At 45.9% G+C, this 18,609-nt stretch overlaps 1 protein-coding gene across 1 annotated transcript in view; it reads right to left on the reverse strand.

The window, feature by feature from the left end:
- Window positions 1-6,511: 6,511 nt before the first annotated feature.
- The window catches only part of LOC130130089 (protein-glutamine gamma-glutamyltransferase 5-like), a 67,199-nt gene continuing 55,101 nt past the window's right edge, over window positions 6,512-18,609 (reverse strand). Inside the window, exons 11-20 of the mRNA XM_056299821.1 lie at window positions 17,656-17,833; window positions 16,515-16,659; window positions 15,716-15,819; window positions 15,003-15,242; window positions 14,272-14,331; window positions 13,876-13,932; window positions 12,388-12,594; window positions 9,959-10,119; window positions 9,506-9,645; window positions 6,512-6,861 (exon numbers count right to left, since the gene is read on the reverse strand). Coding sequence (XP_056155796.1) covers window positions 6,705-6,861; window positions 9,506-9,645; window positions 9,959-10,119; window positions 12,388-12,594; window positions 13,876-13,932; window positions 14,272-14,331; window positions 15,003-15,242; window positions 15,716-15,819; window positions 16,515-16,659; window positions 17,656-17,833 — 1,449 coding nt within the window. The 3' untranslated portion in view covers window positions 6,512-6,704. The remainder of the gene's footprint in view (window positions 6,862-9,505; window positions 9,646-9,958; window positions 10,120-12,387; window positions 12,595-13,875; window positions 13,933-14,271; window positions 14,332-15,002; window positions 15,243-15,715; window positions 15,820-16,514; window positions 16,660-17,655; window positions 17,834-18,609) is intronic.

An 18,609-nucleotide genomic window follows, 5' to 3' on the forward strand; every position in this document is an offset into this window, starting at 1 on the left:
CCAACAAGACCAGTCTCATCAAGTTTCTGGTGGAAGAGTGGAAACTCCCACGATACAGAGCTATGCTGCATGGCAAGGTGTTGTACATGACCTGTGAGGAAACCTGCTACAAGTTGACAGAAGATGGGTGTGAGGAAGCAGCAGAACTGCACTCCACACATGAAGAAGCTGACACCCGTCTGCTCCTGCATGCATTGCATGCAGCAAATGCGGGCTCAAAGTCAGTTATCATCACAGCTGAGGACACTGATGTCATGGTGCTTTGTCTTGGCTTCCAGAAGGACATCACCTCTCCCATCTACCAGAAGTGTGGGACTCAGAACCGCACACGGTTTGTCGACATCACCAAACTGGCAAGTTCACTTGGAGACAGCATCTGTGACAGCCTAATTGGCTTACATGCCTTCACAGGCTGCGACACTGTCAGTGCATTCGCTGGTCGAGGGAAGCTGAATGCCCTGAAGATAGTGAGAAAGCACACTTCCTGCCAAGAGACTTTTAGTCAACTGGGACAGACATGGAATGTGAGTGATGAGCTGTTCCAGAAAATTGAGCAGTTCACCTGTCGGATGTATGTTGCTAATAGCAGCACTGCTGAGGTGAACAAACTGCGTTACCAGTTCTTCTGCACCAAAAGGGGAGAGGTTGAGTCCAGCCAGCTGCCACCATGTAGAGACTGTCTCTTTATGCATGTTCAACGAGCCAACTATCAGGCAGCAATATGGAAGTGCTGTCTGCAGGCTAACCCTGTGGTGCCAAGCCCTACTGAGTATGGATGGACAGACGATGAAGGCAAGCTGGCCATTTACTGGATGCGCTCCCCACCTGCACCAGATGTGGTCTTGGAAATGCTAACATGCAAGTGTGTGCATTCATGCAAAATGCCAAGCTGCATGTGCCTGTCAAATGGACTTCCATGCACAGACATGTGCAGGTTACAGACCTGCAGTAACCAAAAACAGCAGGATGGTCCAGAACTGGACTTTGAACTTGGGGAGTCAGATGATGAGAGAAACGAGCAGTTTGATGAATGACAGTGTGATGATTCTGATGGTATTACTGTGGTAGTAGTCTATTGATGCACAGGATGTTGATTCTGGACTTGGTTACCCAGAGCTTGATAACAATAATGTAACCATATTCACATATACCCATTACCCTACCCATTACCATTACATATACCCACTAATGATATGGGATTACATGTATCATTGACTAAGTATATGTAAATGTCAATGTTGATTAAAATATTAAAATAGTTCATTACCTCACTATGGTATTCCTTTTTATCATGTATTTTGATTGTGTATTTAAACAAATGTATAGAGACCAGTTTGTGACCTAACTGGCTTTGGTCTAGTTCTCATTTAAGGCTCACAATCACCTCACACAATGAAATAGTATGGGTATATTATACATTTTCTGAATCTTTACAGTCCTGTGAGTATTCCAGTTTTTGTGTTTTGTGTCCCTGATATTCCTAGATGCCACAGGGCTAAAAGAAAGTATATAGTTTAGGCGAAAATTGCAGAAAGATGTGTGTTATTGACGGGTTGAAGAGCTCAAGTGACCTCTATATTTGTGAGAAATATCCACAACAGGGCTTGAATGAAAGCTAAGAAGGTCCCCTTTAAAATGATACCAAAGACAATATTATAGAACATTGAAAAATGTCCTGACCATGAGGCTAAACCGGGATATGCACCAGCGTCTAAAATGCAATTTAGTTTAGCGGGTGGTTAACTTCATGAGCTGATAACTGTGATACAGCTGCCACTCAGGAATGGTTATCATACCAAAATATCATCTACAGACATGGATCCTTTCAAAAATTATAAGTAAGTTTTGCCACCTTGAGTGTACCGAAATATCGTCTGGCCCATGGACTAATTGTGTAAAATAAGAGTACTCCCGGGGTCATGTGATGTATGGGGCACGGGAGTTGTGATTAAAAAGATCTCTGCCTCTCGACTCATTCTTCCATGCCAGCTCACCACATTGTTGTCAGGAATGGGATTGAGCTGAAGAACGGAGAGGGTGATCCAGAGACTGGAGCGGGAGATCGAGAAGACCCATTGGCACTTGGAAAACCTGGCGTGGCAAAAGGCGGAGCCCACCAGAGATGGAGGTTTTCCAGCCCACCCTGATGGCTCCAGTGCACCGCAAGTCCATCGCCCCTTAGAGGCCAGAAGAACTAGCACCGGGGAATGCCTGCTACCCACCACCACTGAGTGCCCCCTAGAGTCCAGGAGGAGTACTGCACATAGAACATCAGCCAAGCTGCCCAAGTACAATGGGATGACACAGCTAGAGCGATACCTCTCGCAAGTCCAATTAGTGGCATGGCACAGCAGATGGAGCAATGAGGAAGCTGCCATTCACCTGGTTCTGGCGTTGGAGGAAAAGGCTTTGCAGGTGCTCCTCAAACTAGCCCCAGTGGAGCAGTGGGACCTCTAAGCCCTGACCATGGTGCTGGAGAGGTGATTCGAGCAGTGACCCTTCACTGACCAGAGCAGGGAGCAGCTAGCCAGCCGCTGCTGCCAAGAGGGAGAAAGCCTGGGCACCTTCACCGCAAATGTACAGCTGCAAGCCCGACATACACTACCGTTCAAAAGTTTGGGATCACATTGAAATGTCCATATTTTTGAAGGAAAAGCACTGTACTTTTCAATGAAGATAACTTTAAACTAGTCTTAACTTTAAAGAAATACACTCTATACATTGCTAATGTGGTAAATGACTATTCTAGCTGCAAATGTCTGGTTTTTGGTGCAATATCTACATAGGTGTATAGAGGCCCATTTCAAGCAACTATCACTCCAGTGTTCTAATGGTACAATGTGTTTGCTCATTGGCTCAGAAGGCTAATTGATGATTAGAAAACCCTTGTGCAATCATGTTCACACATCTGAAAACAGTTTAGCTCGTTACAGAAGCTACAAAACTGACCTTCCTTTGAGCAGATTGAGTTTCTGGAGCATCACATTTGTGGGGTCAATTAAACGCTCAAAATGGCCAGAAAAAGAGAACTTTCATCTGAAACTCGACAGTCTATTCTTGTTCTTAGAAATGAAGGCTATTCCATGCGAGAAATTGCTAAGAAATTGAAGATTTCCTACACCGGTGTGTACTACTCCCTTCAGAGGACAGCACAAACAGGCTCTAACCAGAGTAGAAAAAGAAGTGGGAGGCCGCGTTGCACAACTGAGCAAGAAGATAAGTACATTAGAGTCTCTAGTTTGAGAAACAGACGCCTCACAGGTCCCCAACTGGCATCTTCATTAAATAGTACCCGCAAAACACCAGTGTCAACATCTACAGTGAAGAGGCGGCTGCGGGATTCTGGGCTTCAGGGCAGAGTGGCAAAGAAAAAGCCATATCTGAGACTGACCAATAAAAGAAAAAGATTAAGATGGGCAAAAGAACACAGACATTGGACAGAGGAAGACTGGAAAAAAGTGTTGTGGACGGATGAATCCAAGTTTGAGGTGTTTGGATCACAAAGAAGAACGTTTGTGAGACGCAGAACAAATGAAAAGATGCTGGAAGAATGCCTGACGCCATCTGTTAAGCATGGTGGAGGTAATGTGATGGTCTGGGGTTGCTTTGGTGCTGGTAAGGTGGGAGATTTGTACAGGGTAAAAGGGATTCTGAATAAGGAAGGCTATCACTCCATTTTGCAACGCCATGCCATACCCAGTGGACAGCGCTTGATTGGAGCCAATTTCATCCTACAACAGGACAATGACCCTAAACACACCTCCAAATTGTGCAAGAACTATTTAGAGCAGAAGCAGGCAGCTGGTATTCTATCGGTAATGGAGTGGCCAGCGCAGTCACCAGATCTGAACCCCATTGAGCTGTTGTGGGAGCAGCTTGACCGTATGGTACGCAAGAAGTGCCCATCCAACCAATCCAACTTGTGGGAGCTGCTTCTGGAAGCGTGGGGTGCAATTTCTCCAGATTACCTCAACAAATTAACAGCTAGAATGCCAAAGGTCTGCAATGCTGTAATTGCTGCAAATGGAGGATTCTTTGACGAAAGCAAAGTTTGATGTAAAAAAAATCTTATTTCAAATACAAATCATTATTTCTAACCTTGTCAATGTCTTGACTCTATTTTCTATTCATTTCACAACATATGGTGGTGAATAAGTGTGACTTTTCATGGAAAACACAAAATTGTTTGGGTGATCCCAAACTTTTGAACGGTAGTGTAGTTACCCACAGTTCAACACACCTGCCCAAGAGGAACTGGCCCTCCAGGCTTTCTTGTGGGGCTCACGCTGGAGCGGTTGCAGCAGCATGTTTGCCTCGCCATGCCCCAGTCCCTCACCAAGAATCTCTGTGAAGCTGAATGGGCCAAGGTGGTACTCTTCACACAGCTTACCGAGCAGAAGACCCCCACTCTCTGACCGCACGTCAGGTTGGCCGACAACAATGAAGAGGTAGAGGTCTACAAGTTTGGCTTCCACCACAGCAGTCTTGGCGATGGCCTCCAACCTCCAGGCGACATCCGCCCCAGCCGACTGACAGCTGTTACTGGTGTAATAAGCCTGGTCACATAGCCCGCGACTGCCCAGCACTGGCACTGAAAGCGAGAGTCACCTGGCCGACAGGGAAACGATGGCAGAGTGGCCTAGTGAGGGGCCCACCACTCCAGTCTTCAGTCTCCCTTCAAGACCAATGCATGCTGGTTGGCCGCCTAGGTCACACAAAGGACTGTATTTGGACAGCCAACTTGGCGGTTGATCCTGCAGGGCCCTGGTAGACACGGGGTCTACCATTTCCCTGGTGTGACCTGGCATCCTTCCAGGCACCACCAGCCCCCCTCTCAGTGGGGTGGTCATCAACCAACACCTAGCTGCTGGCGGTGACAGGGGAGAAGGCTGGTATGAGATGGAAGAGGTCACTGCGAGTCCAGGCTGGAGACCAGGAGCTGACACATGAGTTCTAGCTCGCCAACATCCAGGACCCAAGCATCATCGGCCTAGACCTGCTGACCCACTGGGGAGCCTGTGTTAATGTGTCGGAGGCAACCATCACCCTCAGCATGAAGACCGTGGTGGTCTGGTCCAGCCAGGAAAGGAGGGGGTTCAGGGACCAGTGAGCCAGTCATGGAGCAGCCACCATTCAGCAGGCACAGAGCCCCGGTGTGGCATTGGAGGCGCTGCTACTGACAGCGGCAAGAGGAACGTGGCCAGATGACGCTGACAGTGGCAGCTGTCCAGACCGCCAGCAACAAGGAGAGGGGGTTCCCATTGACCACACAGCAACTGAGGCAGCAGCGGGAGGCAGATGTAGCCCTTGCACTGGCGATGGGCTGGCTGGAGACAGGGTGGCGCCCTGAGTGAACAGAAATGTCAGTGCTGGGGCCTGAGGTAAAGACCTACCATTCTCAATGGGGCAACTTCGAACTCCATGATGGGTTGGCGTACTGGAGGTGGCAAGCTCTTGGACGAGGCCTCCTGCAGCTATTGGTGCCCCATGTGCTGCATCCCCAGGTTCTCCAAATGGTCCATGGCTCAGTGGGGGTGGGGCACTACAGGAACACCAAGACCCTCCACCGCCTCAGGGGGCGGTTCTACTGGTCTGGCTGTCGACGAGACATGGAGCTGCATGTGCACTACTGCGACTCCTGCACTTACCGGGCCCGGGCTGGCTCCGAAGTGGGGCAGAAGAGGGCCTATGACACACAGTGCTTTGGGTGGTCTGTTCACCCGCGGCGACACCCTGGACTTTTGGGAGACTATGTATTGGGTGATGGGGTCATCGGGGACGATGGATCCCTCAGGTGGGGGCTATGGGAGGACCGGGGGAGGCGGTCACTCCGACTGTCGGTTCTGGCCATTGTGTTGTGCAGTGTATGGGGCACAGGAGTTGTGATTAAAAAGAGATTTCGGCTTTTCCACTCATTCTTCCACGCTGGCTCGCCACAATATTTAAGTTTGACGATACTGTAAGAGCTTTTTGTCTCGCTCCTGATTTAATGTCAGAGTGGAATTAAATAATCACAACGACACTCTTCATCATGACACATATACTTTTGTGTACTTCGGGGTCGTAGTAACCAAAATATTCCCATATAGGGCTGTGGCACTTCCTGGACTATTCCCATACAGGCGCTTCCTGGACTATTCCCATATAGGACTGTGGCACTTCCTGTTTGCAAGTTTAGCCATTTTAAGAAAACCTCATCTGCAGTGGTTTGGTGCTAGACTGGAACAGCCAGAGGGATGCTCTGCTGTGATTGGTTGTAGGGGCGTTTGCAGGAATAAATAGTAAGGTGGTTCGCACAACACCCACAGTGCAAATCATGGGGGGAAACAAAACGAAGCTGATTTTACCTGCATTTATATTTTGTTTTAGTTCACGCTGCATTGTTCATTGCAGTTTTTATTTAGTTTTGGTGTTTTTGAAAATTGTCATTTTTATTCTTATATCAGTTAACGAAATATTTTTTTCACTGCTAGTTTTATTTTTAGTCTTAACCTTGACACACACACACACACAAACGCGGTACTTTGCGATGGATGTTGCATTGAAAGTGTTGGATAGGTAAAATTTCAAAGTAAAAACTGAGACTTCTGTCAGAGTTTATCAATGTCTGACCTGAACAACAGCATTAAAAAAAAAAATAAAGAGTTCAGTTCATGTGTTGATGCTGGTGTGGCTGCCTGTTTGGGCTCTGTTTGTGTAAGTCTTCATGTGGCCATGGCAGAGACTCTGTGAAAGCTCCTCGTGATGGCGGCAGGGCAGCTGTTACGGAAGAGACTGGCTATGAGTAATTTAGTACCCGGGGACGGAGCTGTGATGGAGACGTCCTTCTTTATAGTCTGGCCTGGTTGCAACAGCAGAACCCTGGCAGAGAGAGAAGAGGGGAGGAATCCTCATTATGCACATATACATGGGCACTGATGATGGACACTGCAGATGTAAGAGAAGAGATTGAAACAAAAAAACAGAACATAATGCCACATGGGACCTGCTCACTATTGGGGGATGAGGTCAAGGGGTCTTGAAAGAAGAATGAAAGAAATATCCAAAACACCAAAATGAAAACAAGTGGGAGAAAAACATTTAGAGTTCATAAACAAATAGAGGCTGCACAAGTTAAGTTTCTTCTGTGACCTGTTTCTGTCTGTCTACCTATTACATTACATTACATATCCTCCAATATTACTATACTATACTATACTATACTATACTGCACTGTACTATGCTACACTATACTACGCTGTGCTATACTATACTATTCATACTTGCTTCGTGTGACCACCGATGATGATGATGAGTATAGTATATACACTATACTAAACTATATTATACTCATCATCATCATCGGCAGTCACTCGAAGCGAGTATGACTGTCCTCTCCATATACTATACTGTGCTGTGCTATACTATACGATACTACGCTGTACTATACTATACATACTTGATTTGTGTGACCACTGCTGATGATGATTAGTATATATACTATACTATACTGTGCTATACTATACTGTACAAATGACCCAGTCTGTACAAAGCTTATCATTTTGTCAACAAAGGGCTACAGTTCCCTAGGTTGCCTTGAACAATACTTGAATTTGTTTATTGTTTATTTTTCATTTTCATTTTGAGGTATCGGTGAAAAGTTTTCAAACGATGCATGTCACCATTTTGAATGTGTCTTTTCAATCTTATGAAAGTATAAACACAGTGACAGCAAACAGTGTTGGTGCTCTCGGTCTTGTATAGATCTGACTGTTTGTCCACCAGCTTTAAGTCTCAGTGGACTTTAAATGTTCCTAAACATTCTCTTAATGCTCCTTAACTTTCTTGGTCCTTTGATATATAAAGTATTGAAACAAAATATAACATTTGGCAGAATAAGTTCAATCGGGGAGCTCTCACTGACTGCTGACCTAGTATAACTATTCACCAATCACAACCTCCTCTGCTTAAGGGCCGGCTATTTAACAGTGGTGTTTCTGATGTACGCTGTGCTGCAGGTGTGGTAATGCTTGGTTTGCGCTACTTAACCACCTCCACCCTCCCTCCACCTGTTTTCATCTGCTCTATGTATATTTATATGTATGTAAGGGGGGGGGGGTGCTGCTGCAGGTTACTATTCGTTTTAATGCTCTCTACGGGCGGTCTGCGTACAGCAGATCCATTCATGGCCAAAGCTTAAATCCATATTGTCATTTTAATACATCCGTCCGTCCGTCCATCCATCCATCCATTAACCAAACCACTTATCCTGTTCTCAGGGTTGCAGGGATGCTGGAGCCTATCCCAGTAGTCACTGGGCAGCAGGTGGAGACACACCCTGGACAGGCTGCCAGTCCATCACAGGGCCGACACACACACACATTCACCCCTAGGGACAATTTAGTACGGCCGATTCACCTGACCTACATGTCTTTGGACTGTGGGAGGAAACCGGAGCACCCGGAAGAAACCCATGCAGACACGGGGAGAACATGCAAACTCCATACAAAGGACGACCCGGGATGACCCCAAAGGTTGGATTACCCCAGGGCTCAAACCCAGGGCCTTCTTGCTGTGAGGCAACCGTGCTAACCACTGCGCCACCACGCCGCCCCATTTTAATACAATAAAATAGATACTTCGAGTATGTGAGTTGTCCTAATTGTACATTGATTTTTGTTTATTGTGTTCTATGTCCCCTGTCAGCGAAAAACAAACCCTTCATGCAAGTGTAGTATCTTCAGACAACTGTATGTCTAAGCTGTTGTAAGCAAATTGTGAAAGGCAAGGCATTAATGTGGAAGAGAGAGAGAGAGAGAGAGACACACACACACACACACACACACACACACACACACACACACACACACACAGATATATAGAGAGAGAGAGACACAGAGAGAGAGTGAAAGAGAAAAACTAAAGGAAAGATAGAGGGATCCATTAACGTGTGTTTTGGGAAGAAGGGGGGGGTTCAGAAATAATAATAATGATAACTTTATCTATATAGCACTTTTCCAAATAGAGTCACAGAGTGCTGTACATTCATAAAATAATCAAAGAAAGTTGAATCAGACCATCTGGATACAATGTTTACTGACAGATACATTCCTTCACTCATCTAAGTGACCTCCTCAGTCTAAACTGATAAACTTGTGAAATAGAGTAAGATAATAAAAGACATGGGGAAAAGGACAAAGTGTGCGTTAGCAAGGCATGAATTACAGGGCCATTACAAATAAGAATATAAAAAAAGCAATGAATAAAACGGCCAAACTAGACAATGAATAATGGTGGGGGAGCAACATTCCAGCAGTAGTAAAGCCGAACACACCTGATGTCATTCCCAGGCCACATTCCCTAAATACTTAGAACAAAAGCATTCCAGTCTCGGTCATGAAGAGAACAAAAGAGTCTGACGCTGTTGGAATGTGGCCAGAGGACGCTCAGAACTGTCTCAGCGTCGCCAGAGAACAATAAGTACATAGTAGGTCTATAATTTATGTGGTTTATAGATATACAGTACCTGGTCTGGTCTCTGGCCTTTAACAAGCCATATCCCTCCAGAGTCAGCACGACGCCCTGCAGAGCCCCAGGAAACATGTTGGTGAAGGACACATGGACTGTGTGCTCCTTCCCCACCTGGATGCTGTCCCCTCCTTGGACCTGAGGGTTGGACATTTTAACATTTAACCCTGTAGTTAATCTGAAATGAGATAAGGATGAATCTCACTCCTGGCTAGAAGACGCATGTGTGGAGCTAGCGTGTATGAGTTAGCATCATATGATGAGGATATGATGATGAGTATACAGTGGATATAAAAAGTCTACACACCGCTGTTAAAATGCCAGGTTTTTGTGATGTGGAAAAATGAAACCATGATAAATCAGGTTAGAACTTCCTCCACCTTTAATGTGACATGGCAACCTATAAAATCCAAGTGAAAAACAAATTACGGCCCCATCGTACGGTATGTACCTCCATGCTGATTTGGGGTGGGCTGATGTTGAACTCCTCAGTAGCCAGAACTCTCTCCTGCGTCCTCACATCCTTTAGGACCACTGCCACGTTCACTATTTCCCCATCTGCCAGGACAGGCTGATAGTCCGAGGGAGAGATGGTGTGGTGCAGCGTCAAAACTGGAGGAGAGAAGAGAAAGGATTAGGGAGAGTTGGACGTGAGAATAGATGGGGTAAATTCTGCTGCAAACAATTTTTTACTGTTTGGTTTAACCCCCTTAGAATTCCAAATGAGGGGCGTCCAGGTGGCATGGCAGTCTATTCCTACCAACCCGGGGAACGCCGGTTTGAATCCCCGTGTTACCTCCGCCTTGGTCGGGCGTCCCTACAGACACAATTGGCCGTGTCTGCGGGTGGGAAGCCGGATGTGGGTATATGTGCTGGTCACTGAACTAGCACCTCCTCTGGTCAGTCGGGGTGCCTGTTTGGGAGGTTTGGGAAAGGAATAATGTGATCCTCCCATGCACTACGTCCCCCTGGCGAAACTCCTCACTGTCAGGTAAAAAGAAGCAATTGGCGACTCCACATGTATCGGAGGAGGCATGTGGTAGTCTGCAGCCCTCCCCGGATGGGCAGAGGGGGTGGAGCAGAGACCGGGACGGCTCGAAGAGTGGGATAATTGGCCGGATACAATTGGGGGGGGGGGGGGAATGCCAAACAGGTGGAGTCTGCCCCCACTGTTCACATAATGTGGCTGTTGTGTGATCTGTTGGCGAAAGGGAATATGCATAATTAACTTTGGCATAAATGGCATGAAATGTGTAAGATATACAAATATTTAGCTTAAGATGTTAAGACAGATGAAATGAAAATATTTCACCTATACATTAAAGAGCAACTAAATATCATACTACTAAATATCATACCACTGTGTAATGCTTAAAAAAACCCTATAGGCCCTGAGCTGATCTTGGGACCAGCAGGGTAAACACAGCGGCAGATAATATCCTTAATGATGGGTCTCTTTTATTTAGTTGTGGCAATGAGCCAGTATTGATAACAGTCAATGGCTGTTCCCGAATACCCATACTATGGCCGTAATGCAGATTATATCGTACCCATTTTTACTATACTAATAAAAATCTAATATACCTAAAATGCCAGGATGCTTACTGTCTTACAAAAAATTTAAAAAAAAACCTGATATCAATTGACTGGATGCTATTCCAGAGGAAAAGTGTGAGGTTGGTGTGGTTACTACTGAGATACAGGTTGCACGGGCTGTATCCAACTGCCATCACGTCTACTGATTGACTGAGGATAGTGTGATGCAACATACTAATGTATTTTGATGGAATAGAGCGTACTAAACAGTATGTATTATTGTCAGTATGCAGTATCTACTATGAGTATGTTGTACATAGCAGGGTATCCAGATACAGCCAGCATGACTCATTGCCACACCTAAATCAAACAGAGCCATCATTAATGTTATTATCTGCAGCTATGCTCATGCTGCTATGCTTACATCACAGAGTACCAAGATCAACCCAGGACTTATAATTTTTCAGCTGTAGATGGTGGCAAACTCACAAAACCAGTATATGGATTTAGTTCCATATTAAAGGTACAATCTGTAATGGCATGCATCACCACAGTTATGCAGAGTACCGTGACAACAACAATTGACAACAAGAAACCTGGGGGCGTGCGGGTAGTGTAGCGGTCTATTCCGTTGCCTACCAACACGGGGATTGCCGGTTTGAATCCCATGTTGCCTCCGGCTTGGTCAGGCGTCCCTACAGACACAATTAGCCGTGTCTGCGGGTGGGAAGCCGGATGTGGGTATGTGTCCTGGTCGCTGCACTAGTCCTTCCTCTGGTCAGTCGGGGCACCTTGTTGGGGGGGAGGGGGAACTGGGGGGAATAGCGTGATCCTCCCACGCGGTACGTCCCTCTGGTGAAACTCCTCACTGTCAGCTGAAAAGAAGCGGCTGGCTGGTGGCTCCACATGCATCGGAGGAGGCATGTGGTAGTCTGCAGCCCTCCCCGGATCGGCAGAGGGGATGGAGCAGCGACCAGGATGGCTCGGAGTGGGGTAATTGACCTGATACAATTGGGGGAAAAAAGGGGGGGAAAATCCAAAAGGGAAAAAAAAAGAAACATGACATATCTCACCATCGGGTCAACAATATTTGTCTGAGAAATGGAGACAACTGAAAGTCTCAAAAGGCAGTGAAAGTGATGCAGCATCGGCCGGTTTTCTCACAAGTAACCGAGCGAAAAACCTTTATGAAGTCTGACCAAACAACAGCAGAAGTGGCATCAATGGCCGCTGTGCGCAACGAATGCAGATGGGTATCTTAAAGGACATTTTGCTGCCTCTCCTACACATATACCGACTTCGAGGGTGACCTCGGTGTTACCTTGCAGCCGCGGCCCCCCTCACCTTCACCCGGTCGCATGTGCAGCTCTTGGTGCGTCTTCCAGAACGGCTCCCTGGCGCTGCTGTTGTACTCTTTGCGCTGAGCGTTGAGGTGCTCCATCAGGACCCTGTGGCAGCTGGCCTGGTTGGTGACAGTCACCCACAGACAGATGTTCTCCCCTGCCGACGGAGGCCTCTCTATCTTCAGAGACACCCCCAGGTTGGGGAGCACTCGTAGAGAAGGAGGGACAAAAATAAAAAGGATGTCGCCAGACAGAGATAACTAGATATACAACAGAGGAGCACTGTTTGATCAAAATTCCATTTGAAAGCAAAGTCGTTTCTCTTCCAATCTGTTTTACTTCATTACGTTGGTCATGCCAGTGATGTTAGTAATGTTCCACGTCCTCAGCGGCAAATGTTTTGAAATGGTGAAGGCCGATCTACAACTCAGGTAAAAAAAAAACATCACCAGCACTGGTATTGTGTCATCTTCTCTTTCTCTCTCTCAGTTATGTCTCTGTCTGCATCTTTTTATGTTTGCCTACCCGTAACGCCACATGGCCAAGCGTTGGGAAAGAGAGGAGAGGCATATGGAAACAAAAAGAAAGACATAAAGAGAGAAAGGGGGATAAAAACGACAGGTGGAGAGAAGGGAGTTAGACACAAAGAGAGAGAGAAACAGAAAGGGGGCGGGTGTACTAGAGACAAGGGAGACGAGAAGCCATTTTTTTCCTCATAATTTCCACTGAAATAAGAAAAAAGACACTTTGTATGTGCCTTGATTCATCCCAGAAAGTTGAATCAGTTCATCTGGACACATTTATTGACAGATATGTTTCATCACTCAACTAGTCTAAATTGACTGCAGGTATCCCCACCATTATAAACAATACAGTGGCATAACGACCGAAAACAAAGTTCGGTTTCATATGCAAATTATCATGACCATTAACTAGAGTTTCAATGGCCATGTGTACAATTCACTAACACTATACATTTTCCCCCAATTGTATCCGGCCAATTACCCCACTCTTCCGAGCCATCCCAGTCACTGCTCCACCCCCTCGGCCGATCCGGGGAGGGCTGCAGACTACCACATGCCTCCTCCGATACACGTGGAGTCACCAGCTGCTTCTTTTCAGCTGACAGTGAGGAGTTTCACCAGGGGGACATAGTGCATGGGAGGATCACACTATTACCCCCAGTTCCCTCTCGAACAGGCGCCCTGACCGAACAGAGGAGATGCTAGTGCAGCAACCACGACACATACCCACAACCAGCTTCCCACCTGCAGACACGGCCAATTGTGAGTTACAGAGCCCCATAGAGATAAACTGTTACTTTGCTCTGGCAGCAGCAAAGTGAAACACGTCCGACACCATTTGGAAAGTACCACCAAAAGCAAACCGGTGAAATGTGTTCGAGTCATACCGCTGCTAAGATGCTGCACCGAATCATGTGCTTTTACAACTTTGGATGTATTTGTATTAATGTATAATGTGGGCTTACTTGTTTCACCTGGCGAGGAGATGGAGGAAATGTTATGACGTGAGTTAGCTCCCATTGCTGTAATGAAAAAGTGGTTTTGTTGATCAAAAAATGGACATCGCATTAAGATGAGATAATAAAGACAGTCGTCAGCAAAGAGGCTGAGTTCTAGTGATGTTTAGATAGAGACAGCAAAAATTATAGCAAGCAAAATGACAGCAAACCAACCAGCCGTCAAAACGCCACCATGGTTTCTTATCATTCTTCCTCATGTCTTCTTTCCTTTCTTTTTTTTTTTTTTTTTACTATAGCTGCCACTCTTTCTCTGGCAACTGACTTGCAAAAATAACTCCAATCTAAACAGTTTGTGCCACATTTTTGTGAGTGGGTGCAAACTTGGGTGAAATGCTCTCTCACAAGAATACTGAGCTCTGCACGTCGCATGCTGCGGCACAACTGCGGTTGTGGCGGGAGCCTCTGGAAAGAAGGAAAAACAAAACATCACAGAACATGTCTGACATTTGCAGAATGTGTCATGGGTCATCATTTAGACTCCAACTCTCCATCTCTGACTCCATCTCTCTCTATGCCTGTCTCTTGTTCTCTCATTTAGACTCCAACTCTCTGTCTCTGACTCCGTCTCTCTCTATGCCTGTCTCTTGTTCTCTCCACACAGGTTTTACATTTTAGGCAGGAAGCTGAGCTGATGCTTCTGTTCAGAGGAACTTACAATGTGTGCAACAAGGTGACTAAGCCCACACAAATGCATAAAATATGTTTCTTCCTCCCTCTCTCTCTTTCTCTGTCTCTCTCACTCACTCACTCTCTGTCTCTCTCTGTCTCTCACTCACTCACTCTCTCTTTGTCTCACTCACTCACTCTGTCTCTCACTCACTCACTCACTTACTCACTGTCTCACTCACTCACTCTCTCTTTCTTTGTCTCTCTCACTCACTCACTCACTCTCTGTCTCACTCCCTCTCTCTCTCTCTTTGTCTCACTCACTCTCTCAAACTCACACACACACACACACACACACACACACACACACACACACACACACACACACACACAAACAAAACCTCTCTCTATTGCTCTGTGCTTCTATTTTGCGTCTAACTACATACAGACAGAGGAAGCCATCTTACGCTGAGTGCCCTTGTAAGCCTGTGTCAGGTTCTCGGGTTTATCCGACCCAACACTTTTCGTGTAAATCAGCTTCCCCACACACTCGGTGTCCACAGTCCTTCCTACCACCAGCCCATCACGGACAATCAGCCGGACGACGTCGGCGTCGATGGAAGCATAGATGAACCAGGTGTCGTATGGGAGGCTGAGGAAGTTTCTCTGGAGGGCTACCACCGGGCAAGGGCCGCAGCAAAATACCCCTGCAGACAGGGCAGGGGTGTAAGGGGGTCAGATACAGATGGTCCATTTGCCTTTAGAGAGCAATAAATAAGAAAGTAAATCGGTCATTTAATCTACACTCAATTTTTAATTATGTTAAGGGCCCCACTGGAGCAGATAGGTAGAGCAATGTTGACCCGGGTCACTGTTTTCATCTTTCAAATGTTCTGTGAGAAGCTGATGAGTTCTAATGACTGGACATGTAAAAATCAATCATATATAATCTGTTTATCATATGATTACATTGATCCTCCCACACTTGATTTGAATTATTTTCATACTGTAGGGTCAGGCTTGGTAGTTGAGAACCCATATGTCTGGTAATAGTCTACTGGAATATTTAGTACCAACAGGTGGATATGCAGCAAAAACTCACAACCTTACGAGTCTGTGATGACAATGATGCACAATGATAATGTTGCGCCGTCTATTTTGAGTGATCAGTGTTATCCACCTGCACTCTTTTCCTGAGGAGTGGGGTCCACTACCTGCCAGCCGTCGAACCCGGGACCAAGATCTGCTCTCCTCATCCAGCACTCCACCCACACATGGAAGTTCCTATGAGACCACACACAGACAGCTATTATATGGACACACACACACCACACGGCACACTGTACCCACACGCACACACCTGGCACATAGAAAAATGCACAGAAATGAGGATGTGTATTTTTGCCGACTGTTGTTTCAAAATGTTAAGGGATCCTATTCCGTTGCCTACCAACACAGGGATCGCCAGTTTGAATCCCTGTCTTACCTCCAGCTTGGGCGGGCGTCCCTACAGACACAATTGGCCGTGTCTGCGGGTGGGAAGCCGGATGTGGGTATGTGTGCTAGTCGCTGCACTAGCGCCTCCTCTGGTTGGTCGAGGCGCCTGTTCAGGGGCGAGGGGGAACTGGGGGGAATAGCGTGATCCTCCCAAGCGCTACGTCCCCCTGGTGAAACTACTCACTGTCAGGTGTAAAGAAGCAGCCGGTGACTCAACGTCTATCGGAGGAGGCACATGGTAGTCTGCAGCCCTCCCCGGCTTGGCAGAGGGGGTGGAGCAGCAACCGGGACGGCTCGGAAAATAGGGTAATCGGCCAATTACAATTGGGGGGAAAAAGGGGGGAAAACTCCAAAAAAAAAAAAAAAAGTTAAGGGATCAGGAATAATCTTACAAACTGTCCAAAGCGAGAGGGAAACCTCCCCACTGCCACCTTTGTGGTTTGAGGGGCAAACAGTGAAAGGTGCAAAGTGAAATCACCAACCAAATGCTGTCCTTTGACAGGTCCGGTTTCTCGAGTTTTTCTCCTCTGGTGGAGTAAATCTCTTCGATTTTCAGGTTCCCGTTGGTGTCATGGGCTGCGTTGAAAACTGTCACCACCCTTGACGGGATCCCCAGCGCTCTCATTACTGGGAGGAAAAAGAGGGTTTGAAATGGTGGGTTGCTGAAATCTGCGCTCACAGCCTGGGTCGACTTGAATGCATAACATCAGTACTTTTATCCCGAAGAATCCAAGAGAATCTTCTTAATGAAGGAAAATAAATGAACCGATAATTCAAGGGGATGCTGGTATATCTGGCATGTAAAAAAATTTTTTAAAAAACCTCTACGCAACTTGTTAATGAGCCAAAACACAGTAACTATTAGAACGTAATTATTATCAAATATATCAAACAAATATTTTTAACAGTTTCAGTTTTATGTGATGAATTACTGACTTCAGGCAAAATCGTGTGTGACATCTGAAATATTTGTCTCTTGGTCTTCTGAAACTTATTTATGGTTATTTACTTTCTTAATACTCAGTAAGATGATTTCACATCAACATTTCAAGTAATTTGTCTGTCATCATAGTCCATTGCTAGATAGATACTAGGTAGATAGATAGATGGGTGGATGATGGATGGATAGATAGATAGATAGATAGATAGATAGATAGATAGATAGATAGATAGATAGATAGATAGATAGATAGATAGATAGATAGATAGATAGATAGATAGATAGATAGATAGATAGATAGATAGATAGATAGATAGATAGATAGATTATTGTCCTCAGAGAAAGTCGTCTTCACAGTTGGTGCATGTACCACAATAACACATAGTACATATATATTGACAGACACATAACCCAACAAGTCAGACATGTCAATGTAATACAGTAACACATACAAACTAACAGAGACATAACACAGACAGCAAGGCATTACACAGTACATATATGACAAAGACATATTTACAGAGACACGAGGCTGTGTTGGGCTGGTATTGCTGGGGATCCTTGTTGAGCACATTAATAGGTGGGTCCTCCTGCACATGAGTACTCTGGATTATGTGTAATTATACGAGTGAATTGTGAGTTATTTTATGTATTATTATAAGTGGTCAGACTTTAGGGAGTACCTGTGCATAAAACTGAGGCGAATACCCAGCATTGCCCGTAGCGGACGGGGCTGAAGTTAGACGAGGCCCACTGGTTGAGGATTGCTGCGCTGCTGCTCCACTCAGTGGGTCTGGTGCCATCTCTGTAGCTCCCGCTCCACTTCCCCGCCACAACCCCAAGATCATCATTACAGTTCACCTTGGGAAAAGAGGAGACATGTTGCTGTACGATGCATTCATTATTCATTTTCTTTCTCTCTGTTGTGTGTGAGATAGAGGGGAAATTGAAAAAGAGACCAAGAAAGGGAACACAAATGACAGAAAGATTGCAAATGTGCACTGCCGTATGAAGCGCGCGCGCGCGCGTGCGTGTGTGTGTGTGTGTGTGTGTGTGTGTGTGAAGTCAAGTTAATTTTATTTGTATAGCTCAATATTACAAATTTGCATCAGGGGGCTTTAAGGTTAAGAAGAGAGGTGACGATTAGTGAGCAGCAGTATGGTTGCATGCCATGAAAGAGCACCACAGATGTGATGTTTGCTTTGAGAATATTGATGGAGAAGTATAGAGAAGACCAGAAAGAGTTGCATTGTGTCTTTGCGGATTTAGAGAAAGCATATGACAGGGTATTGTATGAGGAAGTCGGGAGTTGAAGAGAAGTATGTAGGAGTGGTGCAGGATATGTATGAGGGAAGTGTGACAATGATGAGGTGTGCAGTTGGAATGACAGATGGGTTCAAGGTGGAGGTGGAATAACATCAAGGATTGGCTCTGAGCCCTTTCTTTTTTGCTATGGTGATGGACTGGTTGGCGGACGAGATCAGGCAGGAGTCTCCGTGGACTATGATGTTTGTTTGCAGATGACATTGTGATCTGTAGCGAGAGTAGGGTGTAGGTTGAGGAGAGCCTGGAGAGAAGAGGAAGGATAGTCAGTAAGAGCAAGATGGAATACCTATGCGTGAATGAGAGGGAGGACA

This window comes from Lampris incognitus, chromosome 2 (assembly GCF_029633865.1).
Source record: "Lampris incognitus isolate fLamInc1 chromosome 2, fLamInc1.hap2, whole genome shotgun sequence".
In the NCBI taxonomy this organism is placed as follows: Eukaryota; Metazoa; Chordata; class Actinopteri; order Lampriformes; family Lampridae; genus Lampris; species Lampris incognitus.